A 21,765-nucleotide genomic window follows, 5' to 3' on the forward strand; every position below is an offset into this window, starting at 1 on the left:
ACAGTTTTTTCTTAAACTAAAAAGCTTGATGCGGGAGGGGCTCATGGTGAAAGTGCACTATTGATTTAGAGTCAACCGCTTTAGCAGAGTGTGCCGCCTAGAAGTAATGGTGATAATGGTAGCCTACATGACTGAAATTTGACAAATGTGTTTACGATGTATGATAAACTTATGTTGTAAGGACCTTGTGGATAGGTGTGTGTGAAACAAAAACAAAAACTGTGAAAATGTAGTCTAACATTAGTAGTAGCTGGTAACCTAGTCAAGGATGCATCAATACAATATTGGCACCCAACATTTTGTTACAGACCAACGGAACAAAAGTAAACCTTGAATTTGAAGGTTTAAAATATCCATCTAGTTGCTAGGGTTGACCTATTTTATGAAATGCTATTGGTTGGTGGATATAAAGTCTAAGGTCTTTGATAGGCTGATTAAGAATTTGTGCCAGGATATAAAATCAGTGCTACCTGTTGAGGTTAGCATAGGGCCAACATGTGCCATGTTATGGGACCAGCTACTACAATTTAGCATTCTGTCACGTGCAAGTATACTGATGATTTTAATTGGTTGATATGCATTTTGTGCCAGATAAGCAACCATTTAAATGATTTATGTTTGCACAGTGGTGTAAAGAATACCCAACACTCATCCTTAAGTAAATGTAAAGATACCTTAATAGAAAATTACCAAATAAAAGTGAGTCACCCGGTAAGATTCTACTTGAGTAAAAGTCTAAAAGTATTTGGTTTTAAATATACTTAACTGCAAAAATATACTTAAGTATCAAAAGTAAAAGTACAAGTATAAATAATTTCAAATTCCTTATATTAAGCAAACCAAATAACAATGCTATTATTTTTTAAATATACAGATAGCCAGGGACACACTCAGACATCATTTATAATGATTTATCATTTATAATGAAAACTACTAGAGTTTTCCAAGATGGCATAGCAGTCATATGTCTTTGTCTTGTCCTATGTATACATCTTTTATATATTTTTCTTCGCATTCTTTTTAATATTTTTCCTAAACCTCAACTTCAAAATACTCTCCTGCAACCCGCCTCACCCAATGGGGTGTGGATCTGGGTTTTTTTTCGAAAGAATTTCTATTTACCTCCGAACTGGAATATCTCAACTGAAGCTAGCTAGCTAACTAGCTATCAGCCAGCTAACCACTGCTAGCGGTCATCAGCTAACCTTTAGCTCGGAAAGCTCTCGCCAGTTCGTACAACACGTTTCAAACCAGAGCATACCGGACCTCTTTTTCTCTCCATATCCCAGGATTCCTACCGCAAACTCTGAACCTTTTCATCTGGATCATGGCAGTTAGCTAACCGCAACCCGGGTTGACTCCTCCTGGCTAACGTTTCCGTCCCGGAGCAAGCACCAACAAGCCTGGAGCTAGCCTATGCTAGACCCATCTCCCGGCTAGGGCTCCTGTGCTACTCCTGAAGCCCACTCCTCGGCTACAATATCCGGACCCCTTCTACTGCCGGTACGGGGCACGGAACCCCGCCGATCCTTCACGACTGGAATACCAACATAATCTGCCGAGGATCCCAACAGGCCCCTCAGGCGCGACGTCCCCTGAAGGCCCATTCTGCTAACCGCGGCCTGCTAGCTATGTATAGCATATTGGACTGTTAGCTGATCCATTGGCCAGTTTCTTGAAGTACTATACCCATTTTGCCAATTGGACTTGGACCACTCTGCTACTTGGAACCCTACTAATTCCACGACTGGTCTATCGACATACCGCACGAGGCGGCAAAAACAGACTTTCCCCCATCGCGACGTCTCTCTAAGGCCCTTATGCTAGCTTGCTAGCCCCGGCCTGCTAACTGCTAGCTTGCCAGCCCCGGCCTGCTAACTGTCTGAATCGCCGAGTCCCCAGCCAGCCCAACCCCTCACTGGACCCATACGATCACTTGGCTACATATGCCTCTCCCTAATATCAATATGCCTTGTCCATTACTGTCCTGGTTAGTGATTATTGTCTTATTTCACTGTAGAGCCTCTAGCCCTGCTCAATATGCCTTAACCAACCATTTAGTTCCACCTCCCACATATGCGATGACATCACCTGGTTTATTACTCAATGCCTAGGTTTACCTCCAATGTACTCTCTACTATACCTTTGTCTGTACATTATGCCTTGAATCTATGCTATCGTACCCAGAAACCTGCTCCCTTTACTCTCTGTTTCGAACGTGCTAGACGGCCAGTTCTTATAGCCTTTAGCCGTACCCTTATCCTACTTCTCCTCTGGTGATGTAGAGGTTAATCCAGGACCTGCAGTGCCTAGCTCCACTCCTACTCCCCAGGTGCTCTCATTTGTTGACTTCTGTAACCGTAAAAGCCTTGGTTTCATGCATGTTAACATTAGAAGCTTACTCCCTAACTTTGCTTTATTCATTGCTTTAGCACATTCTGCCAACCCGGATGTCTTAGCCATGTCTGAATCCTGGCTTAGGAAAACCACCAAAAACCCTGAAATCCCTAACCATAACATTTTCCGCCAAGATAGAACTGCCAAAGGGGGCGGTGTTGCAATCTACTGCAGACATAGCCTGCAGAGTTCTGTCTTACTATCCAGGTCTGTACCAAAACAATTCGAGCTTCTACTTCTAAAAAATTTACTTTTCCAGAAACAAGTCTCTCACCGTTGTCGCTTGCTATAGACCACCCTCTCCCCCCAGCTGTGGCCTGGACACCATATGTGAATTGATTGCCCCCCATCTATCTTCTGAGCTCGTGCTGCTAGGTGACCTAAACTGGGACATGCTTAACACCCCGGCCATCCTACAATCTAAGCTTGATGCCCTCAATCTCACACAAATGATCAATGAACCTACCAGGTACAACCCCAAATCTGTAAACACGGGCACCCTCATAGATATCATCCTAACTAACTCGCCCTCCAAATAGACCTCTGCTGTTTTCAACCAAGGTCAAACGACCACCCCTCATCACTGTCAAACACTCCCTAAAACACCTTCTAATCGACCTGGCCTGGGTATCCTGGAATGACATTGACCTCATCCCGTCAGTAGAGGATGCCTGGTTATTCTTTAAAAGTGCCTTCCTCACCATCTTAAATAAGCATGCTCCATTCAAAAAATGTAGAACTAGGAATAGATATAGCCCTTGGTTCACTCCAGACCTGTCTGCCCTTGACCAGCAGCACAAAAACATCCTGTGGCGTTCTGTATTAGCATCGAATAGCCCCCGTGATATGCAACTTTTCAGGGAAGTTAGGAACCAATATACACAGGCAGTTAGGAAAGATAAGGCTAGCTTTTTCAAACAGAAATTTGCATCCTGTAGTACAAACTCAAAAAAGTTCTGGGACACTAAAGTCCATGGAGAATAAGAGCACCTCCTCCCAGCTGCCCATTGCACTGAGGCTAGGAAACACTGTCACTACCGATAAATCCACAATAATTGAACATTTCAATAAGCATTTTTCTACGGTTGGCCATGCTTTCCACCTGGCTACCCCTACCCTGGTCAACAGCCCTGTGCTCCCCACAGCAAATCGCCCAAACCTCCCCCACTTCTCCTTCACCCAAATAGCTGATGTTCTGAAAGAGCTGCAAAATCTGGACCCCTTCAAATCGACAATCTGGACCCTCTCTAAAATTATCTGCCGAAATTATTGCAACCCCTATTACTTGCCTGTTCAACCTCTCTTTCGTATCGTCTGAGATTCCCATAGATTGGAAAGCTGCTGCGGTCATCCCCCTCTTCAAAGGGGGAGACACTCTAGACCCAAACTGCTACAGACCTATATCTATTCTACCCTGCCTTTCTAAGGTCTTTGAAAGCCAAGTTAACAAACAGATTACCGACCATTTCGAATCTCACCGTACCTTCGCTATGAAATCTGGTTTCAGAGCTGGTCATGGGTGCACCTCAGCCACGCTCAAGGTCCTAAACGATATCATAACCGCCATCGATAAGAGACATTACTGTGCAGCCGTATTCATCGACCTGGCTAAGGCTTTCGACTCTGTCAATCACAACATTCTTATTGGCAGACTCAACAGCCTTGGTTTCTCAAATGATTGCCTCGCTTGGTTCACCAACTACTTCTCCGATAGAGTTCAGTATGTCAAATCGGAGGGCCTGTTGTCCGGACCTCTGGCAGTCTATGGGGGTGCCACAGGGTTCAATTCTCGGGCCGACTCTCTTCTATGTATACATCAATGATGTCGCTCTCGCTGCTGGTGATTATTTGATCCACCTCTACGCAGACAACGCCATTCTGTATACCTCTGGCCCTTCGTTGGACACTTAACTAACCTCCAGATGAGCTTCAATGCCATACAACTCTCCTTCCATGGCCTCCAACTGCTCTTAAATGCAAGTAAAACTAAATGCATGCTCTTCAACCGATTTCTGCCCGCACCTGCCCGCCCGTCAGCATCACTACTCTGGACGGTTCTGACTTAAAATATGTGGACAACTACAAATACCTAGGTGTCTGGTTAGACTGTAAACTCTCCTTCCAGACTCACATTAAACATCTCCAATCCAAAATTAAATCTAGAATCGGCTTCCTATTTCGCTACAAAGCATCCTTCACTCATGCTGCCAAACATACCCTTGTAAAAATGGCTTTATAAATAAAAGTATACCAGTGACTGACTGACAGCCTACGAGTGACTAGAGAAGGCCAGCCAACCCTGGTATACAAAGTGCAGGGTTTTGCAGTTTAAAATAAATCTTAAAGTGCAATGTTAAAGGGTGTCAAATAATCTCAAATACTGAGCGGAAGCATTCATATATAAAATATCCCCATAGTCTAGTAAAGGCATACATGTAGCTGATACTAGCCTCCTTCTGGCTTTAAAAGAAAAACAGGCCTTATTGTTAAAATAAAATCCCAATTTCAGCTTCAATTTTTTTGTAAGTTGTTGAATATGCAATTTAAAAGAGAGGCCGTCATCAATTAAAATTCCAAGATATTTATATGAGGTTACAACCTCAATCTCCTTGCCCTGACAGGTAGTAATAGGTGAAAGGTTCAGAGGGCTATTTCTTGCTTTAGAAAACACCATTAGTTTAGTTTTGTCAGTATTGAGGATAAGCTTCAATTGACACAAGGTATGTTGAACAGTATAAAAAGCAGTTTGCAAGTTCTGGAAATCTTTTGTAAGAGACAAGGCACAGTAGTAAATAACAGTATCAGCATAAAAATGAAGTTGCGCATTTTGAACATTTTTGTCTAAATCATTTATATAAATAGTGAATAAGAGAGGACCAAGTACAGAGCCTTGGGGCACACCATTAAAGACAGACAATTTAACAGACATAAGCCCATCAAATTGAGTGCACTGAGTTCTATCAGACAGATAGTTAGCAAACCATGCAACTGCATGCTCTGAAAGACCTACTCTCGACAATCTCTCTGCAATTTAACAGACATAATCCCATCAAATTGAGTGCACTGAGTTCTCAGACAGATAGTTAGCAAACCATGCAACTGCATGCTCTGAAAGACCCAGCATGATCAACTGTATCTAAAGCCTTAGAGAGATCAATAAAAAGTGAGACACAGTGCTGTTTTTTGTCAAGGGCTTCAGTGATATCATCTTAAACCTTCATGGCTGCTGTAATTGTGCTATGCTTCTTCCTGAAGCCCGATTGGTACATTGATAAAATAGAGTTAGTAAATAAATACTCTTTTAGCTGTTCACTCACAAGGGTTTCAAGTATTTTCACCAGGGGTGACAGCTTTGAGATTGGCCTATAATTATTTAAGAGTTGGATCTCCCCCTTTTAAAAGTGGTAGGACAAATGCTGATTTCCAGATTTTTGGGAATTTCATTAGATTCCAGGGTTAGTTTGAACAGATATTTAAGTGTTTCAGCTATGAAATCAGCTGCCAGATTTAAAAAGCAGGGATCCAAAAGATCAGGACCTGCAGGCTTTCTCTTATCTAAGGATTTCAGGGCTTTATGTACCACCTGCACTGAGAATGGCAAAAAGCTAAAAGTTTGACCAGCTCTCATTGGTTCATCCACACAGAGACAGAGGACACTATACTACCCACCACTGCGACCTGTATGCTCTCGTTGGCTGGCCCTCGCTTCATACTCGTCGCCAAACCCACTGGCTCCAGGTCATCTACAAATCTCTGCTAGGTAAAGCCCCGCCTTAGCTCACTGGTCACCATAGCAGCACCCACCCGTAGCACGAGCTCCAGCAGGTGTATTTCACTGGTCACCCCCAAAGCCAATTCTTCCTTTGGCCGCCTCTCCTTCCAGTTCTCTGCTGTCAATGACTGGAACAAACTGCAAAAATCTCTGAAGCTGGAGACTCGTACCTCCCTCACTAGCTTTAAGCACCAGCTGTCAGAGCAGCTCACAGATCACTGCACATAGCTCATCTGTAAATAGCCCATCCAATCTACCTCATCCCCATACTGTATTTATTTATTTATCTTGCTCCTTTGCACCCCAGTATCTCAACTTGCACATTCATCTTCTGCACATCCTTCCATTCCAGTGTTTAATTGCTATATTGTAATTAATTTGCCACCATGGCCTATTTATTGCCTTACCTCTCCTATCCTACCTCATTTGCACATGCTATATATAGATTTTTCTACTGTATTATTGATTGTATGTTTGTGTATTCCATGTGTAACTCTGTGTTGTTGTATGCGTCGAACTGCTTTGCTTTACCTTGGCCTGGTCGCAGTTGCAAATGAGAACTTGTTCTCAACTAGCCTACCTGGTTAAATAAAGGTGAAATAAAATAAAAAATCAATTAAGCATGTGTGTTTAGTAAGTCCGCCAGATCAGAGGCAGTAGGAATGACCACACTAACTGTTACAGATGCACAATCGAGAGTACCCTGTGGGGCTGTATCACCGCCTGGTACGGCAACTGCTCCGTCCACAACTGCAACGCTCTCCAGAGGGTTGTGCGGTCTGCACAACCGGGGGAAAACTACCTGCCCCCAGGAAAACCTACAGCACCCAATGTCACAGGAAGGCCAAAAAGATCAAGGACAACCACCACCCGAGCCACTGCCTGTTCACCCCGCTACCATCCAGAAGGCGAGTTCAGTACAGGTGCATCAAAGCTGTGACCGAGACTGAAAAACAGCTTCTCTCACACAGCCATCACTAATAGTGGCTGCTGCCAACACAGACTCAAATCTCTTGCCACTTTAATAAAAAGGTATCACTAATCACTTTAAATAACGCCACGTTAATAATGTCTACATATCCTACATTACTCATCTCATATGTATATACTGTATTCTATTCCATCTACTGCATCTTGCCTATGCCGCACAGCCATCGCTCATCCATATATTTATATGTACATATTCATCCCTTTATATTTGTGTGTATAAGGTAGTCGTTGTGAATTTGTTAGATTACTTGTTAGATATTACTGCACTGTCGGAAATAAAAGCACAACCATTTTGCTACACTTGCATTAACATCTGCTAACCATGTGTATGTGACCAATAAAATTATATTTGGATGTTCTCTTGATAAGTGTGTGAATTGGACCATTTTCTTGTCCTGCTAAGCATTCAAAATATAACGAGTACTTTTGAGTGCCAGGGGAACTCTATGGAGTAGAAAGTACATAATTTTCTTTAGGAATGTAGTGAGGTAAAAGTAGTCAAGTAAAAGTAGACAAATATAAATAGTAAAATACAGATACCCCAACATAAAAAAGTATTACTTTAAAGTATTTTTATATAAGTACTTTATACCCGTGTTTGCAAGTATTGATCCAAAGTGTTTACCATCCCCACTACGTTTGAGTCCTATACTGTAGTTACAGATGGACTTCATTGTTGTTAAAATTTTGTCAGGTATGATAAGTCAAAAGTCATAAAATCCTGACAAAACTATTTTGACGTGTACAGTAGATGTTTGTTAGTGTGTGGGTATATTTAGTAAGTGTATATTGGTTATCAAGCGTTGGGTATATGTAGAATAGGGTGGGATCAGAGGTGATGTATACTAAAGAGTCTCAATGAAAGTCTTAAAATGAAAAGTCCAACTGTTTATTAAACATGAACAAGTTTGAAATAAACCACATGAAAACCACACATGCCCGTCTCAACTAAAGACTTGCATAAACGTAATATTTTTTTCTTTCTGAATGCAGTTTAAAGTAAATTAATGGAAGGAATGAAACAGGCACTTGTGAACATCATATAGCCTACACAGTACAAACACAATATGTGACAGACTTTAGGCTTATGCACCGAGTGTACACACATTAGGAACACCTGTCCTTTCCGTGACCTAGCTAGTGTTTTCATTAACTTGTCCAGTAATTTTTTTGTCGACATTTAGAACGTCAGCATAGAAAATAAATGCAACAATTGCCTGCTAGGGTGCGTCTTCATTGACACAAGATAGATAAATGGAAACACCTGGACGTAATGATGTTTAAAAAAATTAAAATGTTTAAACATCGCAAGAACCTATAGTGAAAAAATAAAAATGTAGTGGTTGAAGTGTTTCCATTACTCATTTAGGCAAATTGCGCATTCATAAATTGGCAACAGCCTGTATGCCCTCCCACCTATCGGTTTCATGTCTCAGGTAGTCTATGGATAGAATGCAATAATTGACTCATATTTTCCATATACTAATAACTCTCAAGTGCCAATGTATCGCCATGTTCTGTGCCATGGTGAAACGTGCACTCCTGTCGATCTGAAATAATTGGATGGTGAAACTTGCAGCCAACCAGAAAAGCAAGTTGAAACAATTCAGGCGCTCTTGAAATTCAGGACAATCCTTGTTCTGCAAAGAAACATTTTTACAGTTGAAAAATTGATTTTGCAAGCAGTTGGCATTTAGAATTAAATGTAGAGTGGAGCTTTATTGTTACACGGTGACATCACGTGCCCTGCGTACCTTCAAAATGATTCTGCAATTTATTTTGAAAAACAGTTTACGTCCTAATTTGTCACAAAGAAAATTAGACAGAAGAAAAATCCACCGGTCGAATGGATAAACATGTTGTCAATCTCTAGAAAATGTCTGCTATATCTGCCGTTTCCATTATACATGACGCAATTATTTTAAATCCATTTCAAATCAGTGTAGATGAAGGGGAGAATAAGAGGTTAAAGAAGGATTTTTAAGCCTTGAGACAATTGAGACATGGATTGTGTATGTGTGTCATTCAGAGGGAGACCAGGCAAGACAAAAGATTTAAGTGCCTTTGAATGGGGTATGGTAGTAGGTGCCAGGCGCATCGGTTTGAATGTCAAGAACTGCAACGCTGCTGGGTTTCTCTCACTCAACAGTTTACATGTGTATCAAGAATGTTCCACCACCCAAATGACATCCAGCCAACTCGACACAACTGCTAGAAGCACTGGAGTCAATATGGGCCAGCATTCCTGTTGACCGCTTTTGACACATTGTAGAGTCCATGGCCTGAAGAATTGTGGCTGTTCTGAGGGCAAAAGGGGTCTTTATGCAGGTGTATCCTGAGGTTGCTCCTCTCTGAGAACCTCTTCCCACAGTGCGTAAAGGTGAATGGCCTCTATCCCATGTGGACCTTCAGGTGCATCTTCAGCTGGTGGGAGAACCTCTTCTCACACTGGGGGCAGCTGTAGAGTTCTCCCCTGTGTGGACCTTCTGGTGCCTCTTCAGGTTGAACGAGTGGGAGAAACTGGCCCGGCACAGGTGGCAGCCAAACGGTTTCTCCCCTGTGTGGACCTTCTGGTGTCTCTTCAGGTCACTAGCCTGGGCAAAGCACATGTGACACTTGGTACAGCTGAAGGGTTTCACCCCTGTGTGGACCCTCTGGTGGATCTCCACCTTCTGGGGGCTGCTGAAACCTTTGTTACAGAACATGCAGAGGAACCGTTTTTCTTTACAATTGCCTGATGTGGCTCCCCCTCCCTGAGCCTGGGCTCTAGCCCTGTCGTTTGAGTTCAATATCTGATTGAAAAGGACACGGCTGTCTGAGTCGGAATGCCTCATCAACGTACACACTGGGTCGCAATCCCTGAACACGTGTAAAGGGGAGTGGGTCGCAACATTTGGATTTGTCTCTAAGCTTTCGTTGCAATCTAAGAAATCTCTGCCCTGTGAGTGTCTGTCTCCTAGGTGATTATCTGCATTCCATGTGGGAGGAACGTCGCCCTCCACTTTCACAGCCACTTCATCTACGACCAGACCTTCCTCTTTCTTATCTAGGCACCCTTCAGAGTATACACTACTACTGTACCGGTTCCAGTCCCCTCTAGACAGGTCAGTGTGTGTTTCTAAACCCAAGGGCATGTTGCCAGGGTCCATCTCTGTAGTGTAAGAACAAGACGGATCACTGCCAGTCTCTAACGCGTCACCTGAGTCCCGATGGGAATGAACAGTCCTCGGGCTCGGGTTACCGTAAAGTAAATACTCTGAGCCAGGAGCAGGAGGACAGCCCAGTCTCCCCAACCCCAGTCTCTCTGGGTCTGACCTGCGGTCAGGTACTGCGTGTAAAAGCCTTTGTGTTACAGTCTCTGTCTCTGACTTGAGGATGGCGTTTGGCATTCCACTGACCTCCGTAATGCTGTGTCGGGTCCTGGGCTGAGGCGCAGCGGCGGTGGATAGGTCCTCTGTGGCTACAGGGGGCGCCACTCCAGACGTTGCTCCAGTCTGAATGTCTCTGCTGTGTTGTGGGTCCTCTGCTTCAGTCCTCTCCTGCTTGACCAGAGACGATTCGCCATAACCTGCAGCCTCTGCATCTGCAGACTGACACAAGAAAGAGGTTATTGTCGGTACATGAGTTTAATTGGATAATTGGATAATGTCTTAAGGAAGTCTCACAAGCTCCCCTATGGCAGATAAATGAGGATGTTGCATGTAAGTAAGTGAATAGCTGAGGGGAGTCTTTCTGAAATAAAACTGGACACATTTGATGTACTGTAATTTGTATGTAATTCTATTACACTAACCTCTATCACAATAACGTGCTGGGTTGAGGTTCCACTCCCCTCATCAACAGTGATTTGTTGGTCATCGCGCCATGTATTGTGTGCCGCTGGCTTCACAAAGCTCCTGTAGCCTCCAGTGAGATGTCCTTCACCTGAGAGTGATTGGGGGAAAAGAGGTGGTTAGGTACTGTCAATGCTCAATTGTACACTATTGACACTGTCTGTTAGGTAACACTTCTCATAACTTATTGAAAGATTGCAGTAATTCCCCTGATTACAACTTCTGAGCCAAACATGCGCGAGGGGAACGGGTCAAAATGTACCTCTTGCCATTCCTCTGTATCGGTCGAGGATCTTGTCACTACTGACGAGGACGCGTTCTCTGATTGTCCTCTCTGCGCGCTCCCGTGCCACCTTCAATTCTAGTAGCTGTAGTTTCCTCCGCAATGCCCTGTTTTCATTTTGGCTTTGAGAAATTTCCAAACGAAACACTGCATAGTCGTCGTCTACGAGTTTACAGATCTCTGCCACGGCTGCATTCGCTAGCACTTCCATAATGGAGGCCATTTGAGTGTGAAAACCCATAGCCATTGTTGTTAGCTAGCTAACGTTAGAAGCTATCTACCGTTGCCTAAATAACGTACTATCTATCAACCAAGTCCTGTATTAATAAATGTCTAAATAACAATAATAAAAACACTATCGTGAAAATTGTTCTTGGTCACTGTTTACTTCCCATCCACACCGACGAAAAATGATTTCATTGGCGGGCGTCTTGGGGCGTGATTAAATGAAAAAAAGAGTGCGTGCTGCTCTTTTAACTACGGTAATGCTAATTACATTACAAATTAGACAAATTGCACAGCCATTGTGTCTCCACCACAGAAATATTCATAATTGAAATCAACAACAAATCACGACCTTTTATGCGCAGTATCTTTGAATCTGAGAAGACTTGCTTAGAAAGAACAGTATGTTAGCTAGAATATAACAATTATATAATGACTTTATTCCATCTAGGCTTACATCACCACAGTAACGTAAATATTCAACTGCCTAGGTTTACTGTCTCTCTAAAAACAGGTATTTACAATCCTGTTTCAAATGACAAGTTAACAATGGGTTAATGAGAGGTATGTGGTTAATTACCCTCTTAAACAGACATTAGAATGCTGTACACTGACACAGTTTGTGGAGACCAGTCATTCTGGAATATCAAGTACAGGTGCACTTTAGTTCATGTTTAATATTTCAACCCAGTCATCACAAGACCTGAAGCCTTGTAAACAGCTTGAGGTCAAGGACTGTTTGTAAAGGTCCCATACCACAGATGATAGATAAGTGTTTGAGCAGAAACAGTTGTGTCCTCCAGAGATGTTTTAAAAACATTTCCTGTTGAAAAACGATGTTCCAAGTATAAATACAGTAAAGTACACACACGCTAAAGGGTAAAACATATGTTTTGAGAAAAATAGTGTTTTTTTAGACACAACTGCTCAATAGTTGGCCTGATGGTCAAATGTGATGTCATTAGCCTCCCCTTTGCTTGAGGAGCAATAGAGAACAAAAGAGGAAAGTCCACTTATTAAGATGTACCTTTTGTTAAGTAAATCGGGTGTTAAATGTGGTAAAAGGGAGACTGGAGGAGGATTTTAAGAGAGACTTGATTTGAGCATGTTTTGGTCAGTTAGTGCATTAATGAACACAGTGACATGATGACGTATATCAGTATAAATACAGCCAACTTTAAGTGTTTGACTTGTGTGGCTGAGTAAATTAATTATTTTGTGGCAATGTGTATGGGATTTTAATGATGACAGAAGTACGTGAGTTTGCATTTTGAATTTCGTGGTTTCAAGTACGATTTGCAAATGTGTCATTTAATTTCGCAAGCATGTCTCATGTCTCAAACTTGTAACGTTTACATTTGTAAATTTGAATATGTTCAATAAGATTTGTAAGTATAATTTATTTTCAGAATGATTACAAATCCTTTTACGAGTATGAATATTCTGCTGTGAATCAAAAATACACTTGCAGATTTTGAATCTGCGCGTTCTGTTACTGTTGACACGTTAAAGAGATTTGTAAACTTGTAGAAAGTTCTGTAAATTTGTAGAAAGAGATTTCGCAAGTAAAAATTCGATTTGTGCAGCTCTGGGGACAGGACCTTTTACTCCTGACCAATCAGTTCCCTTTGCCAAAACCACAGCTGCCTAACCATTGGCTGGATTGTTCCATCAATCAAATCTCAGGAAGTTGCTACCCACTTGAACAAGAGAGGATGAAGTAAATAAAACCAAAATGATCTATTTGAAGGTAATAGTTTCTTATCTGTGTACATCGATTTTTTGTCGTTGTTGTTGTGAAAAGGCATGACAGTTTGCTTATCATGTGAAATAAAATGGTACATTTCAGACGAACTCCAGACTAGCCATTGCATTGACAGCCGCTAGGGTTAGTTATCTGGCCTCTGACATTCATCCTGGCTTTACTATGGCAAGCTTTATCAGGCAGCTTTAAATGCGAGGGCAAACCGAATATATTTGCTAGTTAACCAGCTGATTGGTAAAGTTGATATACATGCCATTACTTACTTAACTAGCTATCTAGTTAAATTGAAAGTACTGGGGGAAAGCTAGCTAACTAACGCCTACCATCATCACTGAAGTGTAGCTAATGTTAGCTAGGTTTCTGAGAAAATAAAAACGATATTTGCTAGCTATAAAGATTTTAAAGATTTGTTACTTTGGAACACTTGTCAAACTACTTAATTTCACTGCCTGTTTATTGATTAATTGGTGACTGAAAAAATGCCCCTCCCAATTTCACTGCAAATAGACTAGTAGGCTGTATTGGTTGGGTATCATTTGACTGGTGTGTGAGTGTTTAATTAGCCAACTTACTGACTGACTAGTCTTGTTTTTCATGTTTTAGTTATTGCATTTCAGGTGGAGCGGGAGTAAGACCACTAGAAAGCAACATGCTGCCAGACCACCACAGGACCATGGAGGTATTACAGTCAATGCTAATAAACCGGATATTGTATTTGAATTGCCCATTTATATCAATGACGCTAACAAAATGGTTGGTTCAGAAACATGTGCACTAAATGCTAACACGGCTTTGGTGATGAAAGGTAAATAATGTATTTATTGTCATCTCCCTGTCAGGCCTCAGCATGCTGTGACAAGGGCCCGGATGGTGACATATGCTTCAAGCTGCCTGACTGAATACAGGGGCCTTCAGCGGTACCTTCCCTTTTATTACCGCAATAGTCTCCTTATGTCTCGTAACCATTTAACATGTACTGTATGTAACCACTCAAATTCTTACAAACTTATACGAATACAAGAAAATACTTATATTCACTTGCCTCTGGCTGCGTTTACAGGCAGCCCAATTCTGATATTTTTTCCACTAATTGGTCTTTTGACCAATCCCAGATCTTTTCACATTGGATCTTTTTCAGAGCTGATCTGATTGATCAAAAGACCAATTGGTGAAAAAAAAAAGTGTCAGACTTGGGCTGCCTGTCTAAACACAGCCTATTTGTCCCATTCTTCAGGCTTGTCTGGGATATATATTTTAGGTGGCACACCTGTGTGATATCTTTTATACATGAATAATATTTTTTTCACCCTGGATATGAGACTTGAATTGATTTTTAGACCTCTTTGAATCAGAAGCGCTGTCTTGATGGAGAAAGTCTGCATGTTGTCAGATGTTTAAGTTACCATAGTAGTTAGTAAAAATGAGAAGACCAGGCTGAAACAGTTATGGTTTTGGAACCTATTAAAAAATGAACATGTAGTTTATACAACTTGATTGCATTTGGTGGTCATCCCTCCCCCAAATTTGACAATTTTAAAGCCTTGATAGTTGCACCCTTCCTCAGGGAAATTTCTGCTGATAGCTGAAATGGTGGTAGTTTTTTTTGATGTGCTGCTCTAGAGTTCCATGGCCCAGCAGACTCCCCTGGGGATGGGAGATGGACATGTTTAGTTTTTATAAAAGTCTGGGAGACTTTTTAGAGGGAGGCGAGTGCATGAGTTTGAGTGAGTACAGTAAGAGTTGACATTGACATTGTCGATTGAGGATTATAAGGGTGCCTTCCAATCACACAAATTGTGCGTAAAAGACAGGGGGGGCTAGGCTTGTGTTGTGCTGTCAGAAAAGTACCAAAGACTATCCATCAACCAATTATAAACGTAAAACAGCATTTTACCCCACCAAACAGATACGTGTTTCATGTATTTACGTTTGAAGGTAGCCTTACTCTGTGGTTCAAGTTGTATCTTCATGTCTGTAACTTCATTCTCACTCCGTCTGACCCCTAAGCCCTCATGCCTGACCTCCCATTGGCCCAGGGCCTCTGGCAAAACCCTCTAATCAGTCTCTCTGACAGGGAGTTACTCCAGGAGTTGACAGGTTTATGCATAGGGTGCATAGGGTATCTATGTGTATGCATGCATGACTTACATGGAGTGCTCCATGTTCCTGCTGGTTGAAATTGTCACCTGGCCTAGAAATCACCCATGTCTGTATTATTGAATGAGCTTCCCAAGTTACAAGTTTAGCTACAATTCTGCATGATAGAGAATAACATGGGTGGATCTATTTCTAACCAACCTTGTGAATAAACCTCCTAAACAAGATGATTATCCTGGTGGCTGGGAGGTTCCCAAGTTCTTGACATCTGTCTGGGTGTTAGGGATGTGCTTCAACCTGAGGAAAATAGCAGAGAGGGGGAAGACATTAACCCCATTGCTTACATTTCAGTGCTGGTTCAAGTTGCTGAGAACCACATGTACCTTACGTTTTTCAGTCACCAAATAATCAATGAACAGGCAGTGAAGTAGTTTGACAAGTGTTCAAAGTCAGTAACAAGTCTTTAAAATATAGCTAGCATGTTGGCAAGTACCTGGCCAGCAATCTTCACCTGTCGATTGCAACAGCTTTCACAGGCTCATCATAATGTACAAATAACCCAATTATGAAACATTTTATTTAAACTGACATTATTTGTTACATATAATGTCCAGGACATAACCTAGCCTGGTGGATCCAGCCTGATCTTTTTGACCATTCTATTTCACTTCACGTTTGATGATATCTGCAGTGAAGTAGAAAGGTGAACGAAGCGATCCGGTTGGTTCCACCAGTACCAGGCTATTTAGAACCACCATCTATAATGTAATCAGTGCTCTGTGTGTGTGTGACCCACCAGTACCTTTGAGGGGCCAGGAGCTGCTCTATGCTGCTATGCCCATCAATGGGGCTGTAGAAAAGACCTCACCTCCAGCCTGCTCACCAACAGTTGTCAATAGGGAGAACAGAATTAGGTAGGTTTAGTCTGACTTGTTCAAACTTCAACATAGTACCCGTTTGTGTATCAGATATTATCTATCCTTGTAACGGCCAGTGGTAATAGAACAGTGACTATGTATGTATGTATGTATGTATGTATGTGTTCATAGAAACATGTATGGAGGCAGCACATGGAGACTTGCAAGATGAAGTCCAGACTGACAGACGGGCTTGATACTGATGTCTCTGAATGGAGAAAGACCTGGCACTCGGCATTAACATTTTACTAGACAACTTTTACCATTTAATTCAATAAAAAATAAAGTATCAGACAAGATGTGGAGGGAGAAACCCTGTGTATTCTGCATCAGGATCAGGGAACTCCTGTTGTGAACAGGACACCACACAGGAATGTATGGCCACTCAGCCATGTTTGCTAAGGTAGCCCCAATACCACCAGACAAAATGCAGATAGGCACAGTATTTGTATCGGCTGGGAACGACAAAAGATGAAAGGTTCACATTGCTATATCAGCAGAACACTGCTTCTGGTATTATGTGAAGTGTTGTTTATTCTACATGGACCTGTGACTACATCTTAAAGTTATCAAAACACTTAGTTCAGAATATATACATACATTTTGCAATTTCATTCATCTCATGTTACTCTTCAGGCTGCTGATCTATTCAAAGCTTCTCTATATCTGCCTGTAGTTATTGAGCTCAATCTGCAGGAGGTTTGTTTGTTGAAACTGAGTGGGGGGGAAACAGCTGTGGGCAGGGTTCTGACAGAGGGGTGTGTTTTGGTGGTGGCAAGGACAAACAAACACCTGCATCAAACCACACCCCCAAGCCAACTCACATTTGGCTTCTGTCATGACCACCAGCATTTCTTGAGGAGCAAGCCAAAAAACAAGGCCAAATCATCAGGTGCAATTCTCCTTTAAAGCATCACACAATCTCAGTGCATACAGTTGATTTTATTAAAACACTATGTATGAAAAAATACATGTAAAAAATGTCTACCAATCGATTGTCGAAAGAACAGACGACTCTCGGTCGACTAACTTAAAAAATAAAATAAAAATTCAGTCGGGGACAGCCCTAAACTTTTGTAAAAAGCAATCATTTTCTCATTACAATTGTCTTGGGGGAAAAATGAAGTAGTTGAATGGAAGTAATATACATCATATAGCCTACACAATATGTAACAGACTTTTTAGGTTTAAATATGCCTTATATATCACAATGTCTGGATGCAATATTCTACCCAAGAATATTGAACACTGAAATCTGTCACTCGTCATTCCAAATGCATCTGTGGATCATTTCTGCTGACAATACTGAAAATGTATCTTTGTCTTTAATGCAGGGTTTGATCAGAAGTTATTTAGTGGAATGTTTTTTCTGCTGGTGTATCCTGAGGTAGCTCCTCTCTGAGAACCTCTTCCCACATTGCGTGGAGGTGAACAGCCTTTCACCCATGTGGACCTGAAGGTGCATCTTCAGGTAGTTCTGATGTGTAAGAAAGGTTTTCCCTCGGGGCAGCTTTAATATTTCTCCCCTGTGTGGACCCTCCGGTGCCTCTTCATGCTGGACGAGTGGGAGAAGCGCATATGACACTGGGTACAGCTGAAGGGTTTCTCCCCAGTGTGGACCCTCTGGTGCCTCTTCAGATTGCCAGCCTCAGCGAAACGCATGTGACACTGGGTACAGCTGAAGGGTTTCACCCCTGTGTGGACCCTCTGGTGGATCTCCACCTTCTGGAGGCAGCTGAAGCCTTTGTTACAGAACATGCAGAGGAACCGTTTATCTTTACTATTGTTTGATGTTGCTCCCCCTCCCCTCCCCTCAGCCCTTTGGTCTTTTGAGTTCAATACCTGATCGAAAAGGACGCAGCCCTGTGAATCGGAAGGACCCATCAACGTGGACACTGGGTCACGATCCCTGAGCGTGTGTAAAGGGGAGTGGGCCGCAACATTTGGATTTGTCTCTAAGCTTTCCCTGTAATCTAAGAAATCTCTGTCTTGTGAGTGTCCTTCCCCTAAGTGAGTCTTGTCTGCATTCAAGGTCAGAGGAGAGTCGCCCTCCACTTTCACTTCATCTACGACTATAACCTCCACTTTCTTATCTAGGCACCCTTCAGAGTATAGACTACTAGTGTAATGGTTCCAGTCCCCTCTTGACAGATCAGCCTGTGTGTCTAAACCCAAGGGCATGTTGTCAGAGTCCATCTCTGTAGCGTAAGAACAAGACGGAACATCAACACCAGTGTCTAACGTGTCACCATCACCGCCTCCACAGGAATGAGCCGTCCTCTTGCTCTGGTGAAATACTGGTAAGTACTCTGAACCGGGAGAAGGACAGCCCAATGGCCCCAGCCCAAGTCTCTCTGGGTCTGATCTGTGGTCAGATCCTGTGTGTAAGAGCCTGTGTGTTGCAGTTAATGTCTCCGTGTCTGTCTCTGACTTGAGGACGGCGTTCGGCGTTCCACTGACCTCCGTGATGCTGGGTCGGGTCCTGGATGGTGCTGGGGCGGAGGTGGGGTCCTCCGTGGCTACAGGGGGCGCTCCAGTCTGGATGTCTCCGCTGTGCTGTGGCTCCTTCTCTCCTTTAGTCCTCTCCTGCTTGACCCCAGGACCTGCAGCCTCTGCATCTGCAGACTGACAAGAAGAGAAGAGGTTATTATCGGTTCATGAGTTGAATAACAATGTCGTAAGGAAATCTCACAAGCTCCCCTATGGCAAATAAATGACAATGTAATCAAGTGAATAGCTGAGGGGGCGCCTTTCTGAAATAAACCTGCCACATTTGATTCACAAAGTAACGGTAATATTTTACGCAACACTATTACACTAACCTCTATCATGATAACATGCTGGGTTGAGGTTCCACTCCCCTCTTCAACAGTGATTGGTTGGTTCTCTCTCCATCTATTGTGTCCCGCTGGCTTCACAAAGCTCTTGTGGCTTCCAGTGAGATGTCCTTCACCTGAGTGATTGGGGAAAAGAGGTGGTTAGGTTAGCTACTGTTAATGCTCAAATGGTATATATATACCATTGACACTGTCTAGAAGGATGTAAGATAACACTTTAAATAACTTTTTGATATTCTATTTATAGATCGATATGTCACATGCATATATAGCCTCGTTATTGTTATATTGTGCTATTATTTACTTTAACTGCATTGTTGGGAAAGGGCTCATAAGTAAGCAGTTCACGGTAAAGTCTACGCCTGTTGTATTCGGTGCATGTGGCATGAGTTGATTTGAGTTGCATCATTGTTTTCAATGAGTTAGTCATAGGACATGCAGAATCTGATATGATGTCTTTGTGCAAGATAGCTAAGTAATCAGGGGAACTATTTCATACAATCCAAAAACTGACGAAGTGTTTAACCCAATGTGGTTAAAAACTGTACCTCTTGCAATTCCTCTGTATCGGTCGAGGATTTTGACACTACTGGGACGACTGGCGAAAACGCGCTCCCGTGCCACCTTCAGTTCCAGTAGCTGTAGTTTCCTCTGCAATGCCCTGTTTTCTTTTTGTCTTTGAGTTATTTCCAAACGAAACACTGCATAGTCATCGTCTACGAGTTTACAAATCTCTGCCACGGCTGCATTCGCTAGCACCTCCATAATGGAGGCTATTTGAGTGTGAAAAACCACACAATTGGCCATTGTTAGTTAACGTTACCACCTAGTTAGATATCATCTATCAACCAAGCCCCGTCTCCAACGCGAATTAACGACTATCTGGGGTAAGTATGTTATGCTTTGCAGTTCAATTTGTCATATGCTAAGTTGCATGGTGTTAATAAATATCTAAATAACAACAAAAACCCTAACGTCAAAATGTCTTGGTCAACGCTTACTTCCGTTTACTTCTTCTATGGTATATTCACTATCACACAATTTAGTGTGCATGTCGCCACCTACTGTGCGGGATGGAAACAGGATATATTCATACAAACGACCCCCCCCCCCCCCCAAATCGAACTACTTTTCTGTTAAAGATAAACAGATCTGATCCCTACACAGGCTCAAGATGATCAGTAATCCAAACTACTTTTCTGCCGCAGCCACAATAATGTCCAGTTTCTTTGACACTTGAGCCGTACAGTTTATAACTGTGGCAATGAACGCCACAAAATCCACTTTTTTAACACACAGGGTATATTTTGACTGGCTGTAATATTAATATCTTCGGCGGGTGTCATTGTTTTCTCACCTCTTTAAATCGCATAGGAAGTTTGACCTGTAACTTTTGACACCTCAATCCCCTTCACCCTTACAGGGCACTCCATGAACTCGGGATCATGATCCCCACCACAATTGCAACACCGTCGTTCTTCTAAATCAAATCAAATTTTGTCACATGCGCCGAAATGCTTGCTTACAAGCCCTTCCCAACAATGCAGTTATTTTTTATAAAAATAGTAACACAAGAGGAATAAAATACACAACACTATAACTATAACAGAGGGAACCAGATCAATGTGCAAGGGTACAATGTTTTATTTATTTCACCTTTATTTAACTAGGCAAGTCAGTTAAGAATATATTCTTCTAGACCGCTGCGATGCAGCGCCTTAGACCGCTGCGCCACTCAAGGAACCCATGTATTTGAGGGAGATACACTACCGTTCAAAAGTTTGGGGTCACTTAGAAATGTCCTTGTTTTCCATGAAAACATACATGAAATTAGTTGCAAAATTAATAGGAAATATAGTCAGGACGTTGACAAGGTTATAAATAATGATTTTTAATTGAAATAATTGTGTCCTTCAGACTTTGCTTTTGTCAAAGAATCCTCCATTTGCAGCAATTACAGCCTTGCAGACATTTGGCATTCTAGTTGTCAATTTGTTCAGGTAATCTGAAGAGATTCCACCCCATGCTTCCTGAAGCACCTCCCACAAGTTGGTTTGGCTTGATGGGCACTTATGTACCATACGGTCAAGCTGCTCCCACAACAGCTCAATAGGGTTGAGATCCAGTAACTGTGCGGACCACTCCATTATAGACAGAATAGCAGCGGACTGCTTCTTCCCTAAATAATATTGCATAGTTTGAAGCTGTGCTTTAAGTCATTGTCTTGTTGTAGGAGGAAATTGGCTCCAATTAAGCACCGTCCACAGGGTATGGCATGGCGTTGCAAAATGGAGTGATGGATCTTGAAGGAGGAAGTCTCTTTTACCCTGTACAAATCTCCCACTTCACCACCAAAGCACCTCCAGACCATATTTCCTCCACCATGCTTGACAGATGGCATCAAGCACTCCTCCAGCATCTTTACATTTTTTTCTGCGTGTCACGAATGTTCTTTATGTCTGTCCATAACACTTTTTCCCCGAATCGTCCTCTGTCAATGTCTGTGTTCTTTTGCCCATCTTAATCTTTTATTGGACAGTCTGAGATATGGCTTTTTCTTTGCAACTCTGCCTAGAAAGCCAGCATCCCGGAGTCGCCTCTTCACTGTTGACATTGAGACTGGTGTTTTGCGAGTACTATTTAATGAAG

At 42.3% G+C, this 21,765-nt stretch overlaps 2 protein-coding genes and 1 long non-coding RNA gene across 5 annotated transcripts in view; 1 reads left to right on the forward strand and 2 right to left on the reverse strand.

Annotated features, from left to right (window-relative positions):
- The window catches only part of LOC139566697 (zinc finger protein 721-like), a 33,460-nt gene extending 21,732 nt beyond the window's left edge, over nt 1-11,728 (reverse strand). The window contains 3 exon segments of the mRNA XM_071387947.1: nt 10,558-10,749; nt 10,953-11,083; nt 11,255-11,728. Coding sequence (XP_071244048.1) covers nt 10,558-10,749; nt 10,953-11,083; nt 11,255-11,522 — 591 coding nt within the window. The 5' untranslated portion in view covers nt 11,523-11,728.
- Nucleotides 11,729-13,146: 1,418 nt separating this feature from the next.
- LOC139566808 (uncharacterized) lies at nt 13,147-16,576 on the forward strand. Of its 2 annotated transcripts, XR_011673148.1 has the most exons (5): nt 13,147-13,250; nt 13,869-13,944; nt 14,105-14,182; nt 16,162-16,276; nt 16,412-16,576. It is a non-coding gene; the product is annotated as an uncharacterized lncRNA (long non-coding RNA). The 2 variants fall into 2 exon arrangements; XR_011673147.1 differs by lacking the exons at nt 16,162-16,276; nt 16,412-16,576 and having other exon boundaries at nt 13,148-13,250; nt 14,105-15,589.
- LOC139566797 (uncharacterized) lies at nt 15,606-20,146 on the reverse strand. 2 transcript variants are annotated; one of them, XM_071388120.1, is made up of 5 exons: nt 19,665-20,146; nt 19,102-19,232; nt 18,740-18,904; nt 16,165-16,237; nt 15,606-15,659 (listed from the first exon to the last, which is right to left on the reverse strand). In XM_071388120.1, exons 1-4 carry the CDS (start codon nt 19,921-19,923, stop codon nt 16,187-16,189), a joined length of 606 nt encoding a protein of 201 aa, XP_071244221.1. In that variant the 5' UTR covers nt 19,924-20,146; the 3' UTR covers nt 15,606-15,659; nt 16,165-16,186. The 2 variants fall into 2 exon arrangements, with proteins under 2 accessions (XP_071244221.1, XP_071244220.1); XM_071388119.1 differs by lacking the exons at nt 15,606-15,659; nt 16,165-16,237 and having other exon boundaries at nt 17,203-18,904; nt 19,665-20,144.
- Nucleotides 20,147-21,765: the final 1,619 nt, after the last annotated feature.

The sequence above is a fragment of the Salvelinus alpinus genome, chromosome 39, assembly GCF_045679555.1.
Source record: "Salvelinus alpinus chromosome 39, SLU_Salpinus.1, whole genome shotgun sequence".
NCBI classification, from domain to species: domain Eukaryota; kingdom Metazoa; phylum Chordata; class Actinopteri; order Salmoniformes; family Salmonidae; genus Salvelinus; species Salvelinus alpinus.